Genomic DNA, 11,808 nt, shown 5'->3' on the forward strand with positions numbered 1-11,808 from the left:
AGTGTTTGATCCTCGGTGATTTCTCCTAGTTACCTCTCCTATCCCATCCATTTCTTTTGTCAGCTTTTAATTTATTTTGTCTAAAACCTTTTACTTTTCTTTAAAAAAAAAAAACCTATACCTCTGCTGCCTGATTTTATTGAACCTTCTAATCCTTACCATCTCGACACTAAATAAAATTCCCTCTTCAGCCATGCCACTTCCATTGTATTCTCAGCAGCTTCGAAAAGCTCTGCTCTTTTGAAAAATATAATTAATATGAAGATATTTTGTATATATATTTTCTTGTAAATATCAAGGCCTATCCTGATGTTGACCTGTGCTTAGAATTTCTATTTAATTCAGTTTGAGTTGAGGATGAAATTTACCCTGTGCAGAGAGGCATCGGGAGACCTGTTCACTGTTTAAGATCCACTTATACCCTGTTTTTAGACAGGCTTTATGCTGGCCCTCTGCACAGGGATGAATTTCATTCTCTGGGTGTGATTCTTTTCTCACGGACCCCAATGTAAATCAGGAGTAACTCCACTGAAGTCAATGGCGTGACACTGACTTAAACCAGTTTTATACCAGAGAAAACTCAGACCCTCTCTGCACAAAACAATGGCAATATCAGGCTAATTCATTTGCTAAAATTAAAGCTGTGACAGATACAGATCTGCTTTTGTTAATCAAGGAAGAGAGACATTTTATTTTTTTAAAGTACAGCATTTAAAAAAAGCAGTGGAAAATGCTTACGTAAAACATACAGTATTTTAAAAATCATTTAAGAGAATGCATTTAAAATTACTTGTTATATTACTATAAACCAGAAATACTTTGGGGGGAAGGACAAGGAGAAGTATAAAGGAAAACAGGTGTAAAACTAATGAATTGGTAATCCGGTCCAAGGATGTGATAAAACAGGAGAGCCAGACTTGGAATCAAGCGGCCAGTATCTTGTTCCTTGGGTCAGTGGAGCTCATGAGAGTCAAAGAAGTGACACACTTGGGCTCCCAAGCCAGGCTTAGGATCATTCAGTGTCCAAACATCTCCTCCTAGCCAGTCTGCGGAGTGGTATTAGGTGTCACTCTCCTGGCTGGAGGAGTCCCCAGTGCAATCCCATCTCCAAAGTTCAGGGGGTTGACAGTTCAGTTAATGCAATGGTGGATCAGAATCCTTATCAGGACAATTGCTGAAGGGTAATACATGTAAATTAAAAATATCAATAAATCCACAAAAGGCTTTCCTATAAGGGCAACTTAACTGAAGGAATCTCCTTTTTTACAATATTTTTCTAGACATTTGTTTATTTATTTTTTTTAAACTATCTCTGACATTTATTTGAAATGGATGATCCTAAAGCTTTTGTGTATTTTTTTTCTTGGACTAAACTATTATTTACAGGGGGAGAGGGGCAAGAAAGGCTCTAGAGGGCCTAAAGGGGATAAGGGAGACCAAGGAGCGCCTGGATTAGATGCACCCTGTCCATTGGTATGTTCTGTTTTATAAAATGTTTTATTTTAAGATTTGCCAATGAGGAAGAAAGAAGGAAAACTTCAAGTAAATGACGGGCATAAAGAGCACCCTGCTATCACAAAAGTCACATTGCTTAAAAAAGGTCTTGCGCTGCTGCAGCTGGAGTCTAAGGCACAGCTGTTTTCTTCAGTGTAAGCCAGGAACAGTCCCTTAAAGAGCACTGGGGCTATAGAGTAACTTTGGCTTCGGCCCTTTCTTTTCAGGAGCTCAAAAAGGAATGGGTGAAATGGCAGGAGGCTGAGAGCAAAGGGGTTTTGCTATGAAAGGAGAACCTTGGAACTCCCATGCCCCCACTTACGGGTTGTTGTTCTTTGGCAATGTTTAATATCATCACCCGTAAGCAGTGATGAAATCTAAAATGCCTTCTTTTTTGCTCTGAGCAGTGTCCATCTGATGTGTTTTGTAAGGGAGTCACTCATTGATAATGACACAGGGCACCCAGGTTAGGATACCCAGTGGGAAAACAAAAATTGGTGTGAAATCTGATGGGAGGTGCAAAAAATGATCAAGATGGCTATGTCATTCAACATGACGTTATCTCACTTCATTGGAAGCCTCTTTACATTTAAAAAGTAGCAAGAATGATCCAAATTATTGTCTAAATTACTAATGGAAAAACATAATGATACATGGCAGCAAGGATTATTTTATATATATCAATCATACCCTAGCTATTAAGGAAGCTCTGTGTGTCTAAAATGTTATCATTGATCTTTTTAGTTCACCTCCCAGGTATATTATTTGCTCAAGCTGAAGAGTCACTTGCATACCACAGTGATAAGTGCAGTGTATGTGCCCAGCCAGATCCTGCACAGAAGTTATTCTCTTTTGTTTCAAAGTGGGGACAGCAAATGAAGATGATTTCTAAAAACAGAGATCCTCTTCCCACTCCTCCCACCAATAGAGTCCTCCCAGATTTAACAAAATCGGAAAAACATCTTCTGACTCACACAGAATACAGAACCAGCAAGGCAACCTTTCCTACTGGTTATGTACTAGAGATTCAAACACTGATTATTTATGTACTGGGTATGTAGCTTGAGTGCCCTTTGATTATACCAGTGTGGGACTGGGCCTCTCCTCCCATGACATGGAGGGGATGGCATTGACTGGAATAATTATAGTGGTTGATTTCATGAACAGGGACTCCGAGGTTTTAAAGGCGAGAAGGGTGAGCCGGGGTTACCTGGGCTGGACGGGCTGGATGCCCCTTGCCCATTGGTATGGTGTTACCTTCCCTTTCCAGCATGCTTCTGTTTGCTTTTCATTCTTGATTGTTATTTTATGATACCTCCAAATAGTGGCATGAACTGTAAACCTACAGCAATGGTGCCATCCTTACCAACCTCCATCCTACCTCCCATCACGCGGCTTGCTTCACAATATGACCATAACACCCTTTGCAATGAGTCACGGTTGCTACAGCCATCCCTTTGTGGTGCTGGGAGAAATGAAGCAGTAGTCTGGATGTGCTACCACATTGCAGAGTATTTACAGAGTATTGTTCATAACTGCTTCATTTCTTCCTTTAAGATTTCCTTCAGAACCCCTGCTGGACCAATGCTTCAAAAGCTGACCCTCAAATACCTCAACTCTCTATTTGATCATTTGAAATGCTTAAATCCTCCATTAACTCCGCGGGCCAAGTGTGAATACTTGAAAGTAAAGTCTGACTCTCCTCCACATCACCTATGCACCTCCCACATTTCAAAACAACCCATCAGAATGCAGACATAACTCTCAAACAATCCCTGAGAAACATACCAGTTCAGTATTTCAAATCATCAAGTTTCCAATAATTAATTTCTAATTATAAGAGTGTCCCAAAAAGACTGAAGCACTCCACTCTTATGTCATAACTTAACAAAAGACCTCTCCTAAGTCATCTTTCAATAGCTCATGAGCAACATAAATGTCTGGAGGAAAATTATGGATTTTGTAGTGCATTAAGATTGAAAACAAATTTGGGCTCTAATGGAAGAATCTTTCAGAACTGAGGGACCTTCATGGAGAATCCCATGCCAGCAGCTCCTTCTCTCTTGTGATAAGGGAGTGCCAGCTCAAACGCCTCTTCTGGCCTCAGCTCTGGCAGCAGGCCCAACGTTTCTCCTTTCTGTTGTTCTTTAGTGTCTCAGAGAAGGTTACTCTTGACTTGAAGGCTGCCTAGTACATTTCCTGACATCTTACTTGACTCTTAAAGGGATATTATCATTTTAATGCCCTTTCCCAAATACTGTATGTAACCCAAATATGACAAAGCTGCTCTCGCCATCACACTAAAAAGCATCAGTTTATTCATTTACTCAAAAAAGCTCAGCTCAAAGGCAGTATCTGTTTCTTAGGGTATGTCTGGGAGGTGTGATTCTCAGCATGGGTAAACAGGCTTATGATAGCACCAACTGAGCTAGCGTGCTGAAAATAGCAGTGTGGACACACAGGTGTCAGCTCAGGCTAGCCACCTAAGTCCAAGCCACCCAAGCAACTGCCTGTGCCACAATGTCCACACTGCTATTTTTATCCTGCTAGTTCAAGCAGAGCTAGTGAGAGTCTGTGAGGTCTAAGGATTTACTAAAGGACAGTCAGTGGATTAAAACTCATGATCCTCCTAGTTTCCATTTCTAATTTGTTAAGTCCGGGAACAGCGGTGACAGCGTGGGTTGTACAAGCCCACCTGGGAGCCACGGTATGGATTTGAGCAGCTAGCCTGTGTTGCCTTGGCTTTACTGCTGTTGGTATTCAAGCTAGCTAGACCAAACCTAGCACAGCTACATATGCTTTAATTGCAGGGTCGAAATACTCTTAGAATGTCAAGTCCTACTCGATGTTACACATGCACAATCACATTTGCAAAAGGTATGAACACAACCTGCTCATTTGACCTCTTGGGGCCATAGACAAACTAATGGAAAATTATGTTTAAAAAAAAAAGAGGGAGGGTGGACTTTACTGAGAAACAGTTGCTGCGTCTGAACTGAGTTTTTCCTGAGTAGATAAATACAGTGGTTGCCATTAAAATCTTTACAGTTTTGCCTTTGCAAGTAGCTAACGTTACTGTCAATCCAACTATTCCCTGCAGTTTGCACTTCAATTTTCTTTGCATAGTGAATAATTGAATACTTCTGTAATAATAGCCACCTTCAAAGGCCAAACTGTAAAGATTTTAATGGAAACTCCTATTCTGTGAATACTGGCTAAATAAACAAATTCTGCCCTTATTCTCACATATGATCACAGAAGCTAAAAATGCAAAAGAACTGTTCAGTCAACTAGTTCACCTCCTGCAACCGCAAGTCACTTCTGTACTGAACATTCCTAAATTGTATAAAACACTCTGGGAGTATCTCTAGATAAAAGGATTCTTCCACTACTCTTGGAAGACTAGTTTTTCTTCTCTGGCACTACTTCCAACTGCAAATTGCACTGCAGGGCAGCAGCATAATGCATGTCTATTTCCTGACTATTTTTGTTATGGGAGACACACCAGGAAATCTGGTGAAATGAAAATGCCAACAATATACAGTATTCTGGCATCGAAGCCAGTTCGAGACATTAAATAAGCATGTTTGTTGACCCAAATCTGTTAACACTTACCTCTGCCTGGCATTCTGCTGACATGACTTACTTCCATGCAGGATCTGCACAAATGTATGGAGTCTGTGAACTAATCCAAATCTGAAATATGGGAATCTAATGACTCATTACTAATAAGCATGTCCCACTTCCCTCCCTCTGCAAACTAGCCTGCAACAAACACTTCCTTGTGATCCTGTTCTTCCTTTGATCCTTAAACCATAACTTTCCAGATTCCTGTTCCTTTACACACCTAACTTTCCATTTCCTCCTGCAATGCACTACACAATTCATTCCCCCCACCACCAGCCTACCAATGGGAATGTCACTTCTTCCCCAGTAAAGGATCCATAATCATTTATTTCCACAGTCCTGCAGCCTGGGGGAGGGAGCATTGCTGGGAGGCTACATTAAGAGAAAAGGACTTTCTGTCATCACCCAGTGATATCTGATCCATCAAAGTTGCTTATCCATGTACTTCAGTTAACTAGTTTCTCTCTCATTATAACATTGTTCATTTTCTTCTCTTTGGTATTTCCTTTCTTTTTTAAAAATGAGATGTTAAGCTGTGGAGATGTCTCCTACAATAATTAAGAAGCTAAGAATAAACTAATTTGACTGAAGAAAATGGGTCCAATTCATCCTTTGTATAATTTCACTGACTACAGTAGAGTTACATCAGGAGTGTATATGACCCAATAGCTTGAACTGTTCAAGCAGTTGTAGGCATCTTCTATAAGGATTTGATTGAACTGTCTAACTATCAATGGCCTAACTTGTTAGGCTAGGCTGTTCACCTGTTTATTATCCCAGTAATTTCTCCCCACCATCCTCAATTACCTGTTTCACAAGGCTGGTTAGTGCTGATCTGAGTAGAATTAATAACATTTCACAAAAATTCATCTACCAGTTTCCAAGGCAAAGGTAACCCTGTTTGTTTACTTTTAATATCCAAATGTTTACAGGATACAAAACTTTTTCAGAATAAAAACACTCTAAACCTGTATAGGGATGTCTGATCCTGCAATCCTTTAGTGCAGGATCCTGCCAACTTCAAAAGGAATTCTGCACAAGAAAGGCTTGAAGGTTTGGGCCCTGTGAGAATACAGGCCTAATCCCATCCATTTTGTTGAGGCAAAATGCCTATTTGGCCAGCTACTCAGGATGCCACAAAGGGGTCGTAAAGCTGTCTTAAAGGGGCTGCTAAAGATTCCTTCACAGTAGAGGAATCCTTATCTGGTGTGGAGCTAACTCTACTCCTCCACCTCCCAAACTCTCTCAGTGTAGGAACATGTTGGGGTAGGAGGAGCATGACTGGAGCAGTCCACATTCCAGTAATCCCTACAAACATAGTGGCCCCAAGTAAGCTATTGCCAGCCAGCACAATTAAGAGCACCCCTGAGGCTGCTCTAGGTTATCCCAGGGGTTGAATTGGCCCTGGCTGTACCCAGGATTAGGGGTAGCTAAGAAAGAAAGATAGTGGAAAGCAGCCCTTTTAAAGAAAACTGCACCCATTTTCCTCAGTACAGGGCTCTAACTACCACCTGGTAGTAAGCATTTAAAATAATTAGGTTCTTAATTAGGTTGGACATGGCAGCAACCATCTTGATGAAAAGTGACAGCAGAAGTAAGGGAGCCTGATGTCAGAGACCAAATAAATTTTCAATCAGATTTATAAATGTTATAGTTAACATTAAAAACAAACTTTTGCATTGAGATGTGAAATATTTTGCTTCATTATTAAACAGTTAAGTTCCTATTGTGACAGTGAAATAAGCATTCAAAGCAGGGTGAAATCGGTTTTATAATCCATTCTCCCAAATCAGTGACTCATGCCACCACTATAGTAATTGAGCAAAATGGAGGCAGTAAATTTCTTTTAATATATTCTCAGAGCCTCCATCTGGATGGCATTGCTTCTGGGCCTCACCCCAACACTAAGGGATGAGCCAGCCGCATCAGAAAAAACACTTTGCATCCATCCTCATTTCAAAACACCTCAATCCCACACTTCACTCCCCACAAAAAGCACAGAGTAAACACTTTAAAAATGGGCCGATTAGGCCAAGATTATCTGTATCTGTCCTGTTACTATGGTTAATAAACATTTATATTATGGTAGTGCCCAAATTCCCCACCCTAGTATGCCCCCATAAAGAGGCAGTCCCCACTATGAACACCTTACAATCTAGAATTTTCAAAATTGTTTAAAGTACCAAATCATATCCTGAACTGGTGTTCGAACAAATCTCAGATTGCCACACCTTTTTCTTTGTGCCCCATATGCTGTACAGGGTTTGCCAGTGCCCCATTGGTATCTCCTTTCTTGCTATTGAAGAATATCTACAAATAGAATAAAAGTGTAAAGCAGTACAACACAGAGATTTCTGATGTCTCAGCAGATTTGACACAAGGGATTTCTTGACATTTAGAAATAAGGACCGTACAGCCAAGACATAAGAAAGCGTAACTCCCAGTGAATTTTGCTTAAGTGGACAAAGTGACCATTCCTCACTCAATGCTAAAGCCAGCCCAGATAAATGAAATGAAAATATTTTCCAGACATTCCTGCAAGTCCAAATGTTCATGCAGTGTTTGGGATCCGCTTTGCCTGTATGTTGTCAGGAATGGCATGTCACCTCCAAATTATGACATGGAGTCACGCATGACAACGTAACCAGCCAGTTCATGTCTCCCACTGCCAACATCCTGATATGTTTTACTCCTGAATTGGAGCTTTTATGTTTCCCTCTTCAAGAAAAGCAGAGCCAAACACATTTTCTGAGCAGAACTAGAGCATATATGCATAACCCTGCAGCCTAATACCCATCAACAGGAAGCCTATGCGTGTTCCCTGCACAACACCGACAAATTTCCCTCTTGAATCTCTGGTTTCGGATTGAACCCTAACCATGTCTTTCAGCCAGAAAAACAGATCACCCAAAACAAAAGGGGGGAAATTATATATATTAGAACATTTATCCCAGCCCAACTCAGACTTAAAATGTTTGTTGCAGCTATATTAGTTAACCCTTTCCTTCCTTCCTTTTGGCTCTGTCTCCTGATCCTAAACTGTGTTTGTTTCCTTCTTTGTTGTAGGGGGAAGACGGCTTGCCAGTTCAGGGCTGCTGGAATAAGGTAAAATAATCTTGGAACTTCTATGACTGTGCTGAATTAAAGGTGTTGATGCATTTTGCAGATGATTTTCTGTGAGTCTTTCTAATGACAAAACAGATGTGTAAAGCATGCAGTGGATTTTCAGTGCCAGTGCTCATGACAAGCAGGATCAAAACAGTCCATTTGTTTTATCTAATAATACACAAATAAAATAGATTAAAAATTATGGAATTGTATTGGCAACCCTGGATATTTCAGGCTTAAAAAATATCTTATAGTTGCACAGAATCAGAACTCATTAGCTGTGTTATATTCCTACATATCAATATATTATTAGCAAATCATGCTTTTTATCCATAGATCTCAAAGCACTTTGCAAAGATGGGTAAGCACTGTTATCCTCATTTTGGGGAAACCGAGACTCATAAAAAGCCAAAATTTTCAAAGTGGAGTGCCTAATATTACGCACCTGAATCCATTTTAGGCACCCAAATAAAGGTAATTGATCTGATTTTCAGAGGTTCTAAACACCTGCAGATCTAGTAGACTTAAACTGAGTTAATCTGGAGTTACTGGTGTAAATGAGATAAGAGTTTGAAACAGAAATATCTTATATGTGGTTAGGTTGTTGTTTTAAACTGTTATTACAGCCAATCCAGCATGCTAAGATAAAAGACAAAACAAATAAACTAAAGCTCCACATTTCCTTCTGACTCTGCCTGGGTTATAATTAGCATACTTTATGTTATACAACTGAGGAGGTTTTAAAAGCTCTGAAGGGAACATTACAGCTGGGATTTTCACAGAGCCTAAAGGAGTCAGGCATGTAACTCCCATTGACTGTCAGTAGGAATTGGGTACTTTACTCCCTTAGTCCCCTTTGGAAATTCCAATCTAAAGATCTACTGATAATTCAAGATCTAGTGCTGTGATCAGCTCTAATGCTGTTTATAATATTGACTGGGAATTTCACATTTTAGTCCTGGCTGTATAAGATGTAACATGATTCAGTGGCTGGAAGCTGAAGCTAGACAAATTCAGACTGGAAACAAGGCATACATTTTTAATGGTGAGAGTAATTAACCATTGGAACAATTTACCGGGGGTGTGTGTGGTGGATTCTCCATCACTGGCATTTTTTAAATCACGATTGGATGTTTTTCTCAAATATCTGCTCTAGGAATTATGTTGGGGAAGTTCTATGGCGTGTGCTATAAAGGAGGTCAGACCAGATGATCACAATGTCCCTTCTAGCCTTGGAATCCATGGATCTATGTTCCACTGAAATACTCTGTAGCCTTGGACAAGTCACATGGGACTGAAGTTTCAAAACCTGCCTCTAACATTGGGTGCCCAACTTTAGACATCTCAGGCCTGATTTTTCAGAGCTTGTGAGCATCTGCAGCTCTCATGCATTTCATTGGGAATTGTAGGTGTTCAGCACCACTAAAAATTAGGCCCTCGGTTTCTAAATTAAGACATCCACAATTGAAGGACTCTGAACTAGAAGTCCTTTTTTGATCATTTAGGTCTTAACCTCAGTGTGTTCATCTTCAAAAAGGGGTGTATTATCTACCTCACAGGGCACTTTGAAGATCAATTAATTAACTGATTTGTAAAGTGCTTTGAGATCTTTGGATAAAGGTTGCTGTTTAAGTGCAAAATAGAATTACTTTGCCAAATCCTGGCCCAAGTATATCCAGGATGCAGAGCACTCAAACTCTGTCTTCTGCCTGAGCTTTGCAGTCATGACAGTTTGTGCTAATTCTGAAAGGACACACTACCTGAGGCAACTCAGAGCCCTTACAAGGCTGCCCAAAACCTACTCCATCCCAGGGATGCTCCCCCCAACCAAGTCCTTGAGGAGGACATCACAGGGGCACTGAGACCGTGCAGTACATCTGATGTCCAAGAGGAATAGGGATGACACCACCACCGCCTGTTCCCCAAGCTGGCTGACAGCTATCCAAGCAGAAACTGAAATCTTTGAAATGGAAATATCAGATGGAAATATAGGGGCCTCCTGACCTGAAGATTCCAATCAATGATATATTCACACACATCCACTTACACAAACCTTGTAATAACATGTTTTCTTTAAAGAAAGACAGCATAGAAACCTATTCAGGTCCCTTCTTTTTCTGCAGTTCAGCTGCATAGGAGTTCTTGATGCCCTATAGCCATTTCAGGCTTACGTATCCATCAGTGCCACTCTTCAGGTTCTGGATCATTATTATTAGTATTACCTGTTGTTTGCATTAGTGCAGAAAACAGCTGCACAAACAGCAATTTCAATAGGTGTGGTGGGGCTGAGGAGGGTGGAGAGTCATCCAACATTGTACCCCCTCCTTCCTAACCAGACAAATGAAAATGGTCATTCCTGAGGTTCTTGATGGCTTCCTCTGCTGTTGTGTGTCCTGGAGCATGCTCACACAACAAGGTTCCCCCAGCTGTGTTTTCCTCCATTAAGAAATCCTTGCAGCTGTTTGAATTGTGAAACTAACACAGGTTTATGTTTTCTTTTGCAGTGATGGTTCTAACCATGGACTGGCCTGTGTGTGTTTTGTACATAGAATATTTATTTTTATACAATGTTCTTTTCTGAAATGCCAAGAAGTTATACATTTTGCAAATTATCAAAAGCTGCATATATTTTGTACAGAAAATACTAAATTTCCCTTTTTCTGTTTGTCAATACTTTATATAATTCTGTGTCTATATTATGCTTATATTGTTGTGGAGTCCAGCTGTAATATTTGCATGATATTTGTGCACACTTGATGAGTATTGGAACTTAATAAATTATTGCATTCAGGTGCCAAAAGGAACTGCCCTATATAAATCTGAAGGTCATTTCCCTTGCCAAATCAGGAAAATTAAAGAATATTTGAAGTGTTATGGATTTTATTATTAAAATGAAATATGACAATGTTATCTTTTTGTGAATAAACTATGGTGTTGCTGGAGAAAGCCTGGGCAGCCAGCAGTGCTATTAAAATGAGGGACTTCTATCTTTTATTTATTACATCAATATAGAGCATAAGGGCTTTCATACTTAGTTTGCCATATCCTAGTGCAACCAAACCACCGCTAGAGGATACTACTGGTGCTATTTTAACAAAGGTGGCCATTCATCAGTGAGGATGGTTAGGCAGCAAAACACATACACCCATACAGAATCTGTCTTAAACTCTTGTAACTAGTTAAGATGGCATGTTTCACATTACCAGTTAGCCACATGAAGGACCAGCATTTGTGATTATGGTACCAGTTCAGCAAGGTACTCAAACACCTGTCTAATTTTAAGCACAAATAGTCCCATTAAAGTCAACGGGACTATGCACGTTCTTAACATTAAGTAGCCGCTTGAATGCCTTGATGAATAGAGACCTATATGAATACTTAGTGTACATACGAATACACATTTAGTGTCAATCATAGGGTTACATGCAAATTTGCAGAAGAAAATAATCTTAATTTGCATATGCATATCTTAAATACTCTTCTTGGCTTACCTATATTAATGTCTCAATTCCAAGGTGCCCACTCAGATAAAACTATGTTAGTAGGTTAAAGAGAACATCACAGTGTATGTTACAGAAG

General features: G+C 39.9%; 1 protein-coding gene across 1 annotated transcript in view; it reads left to right on the top strand.

Annotated features, from left to right (window-relative positions):
- The window catches only part of COL13A1 (collagen type XIII alpha 1 chain), a 153,282-nt gene extending 142,118 nt beyond the window's left edge, over positions 1-11,164 (top strand). The window contains exons 41-43 of the mRNA XM_074958917.1: positions 1,387-1,473; positions 8,188-8,226; positions 10,734-11,164. Of these exons, the coding sequence (XP_074815018.1) occupies positions 1,387-1,473; positions 8,188-8,226; positions 10,734-10,736 (129 nt within the window). The 3' untranslated portion in view covers positions 10,737-11,164. The remainder of the gene's footprint in view (positions 1-1,386; positions 1,474-8,187; positions 8,227-10,733) is intronic.
- The last annotated feature ends 644 nt before the right edge of the window (positions 11,165-11,808 follow it).

This window comes from Natator depressus, chromosome 7 (genome assembly GCF_965152275.1).
Source record: "Natator depressus isolate rNatDep1 chromosome 7, rNatDep2.hap1, whole genome shotgun sequence".
Classification (NCBI taxonomy): domain Eukaryota; kingdom Metazoa; phylum Chordata; order Testudines; family Cheloniidae; genus Natator; species Natator depressus.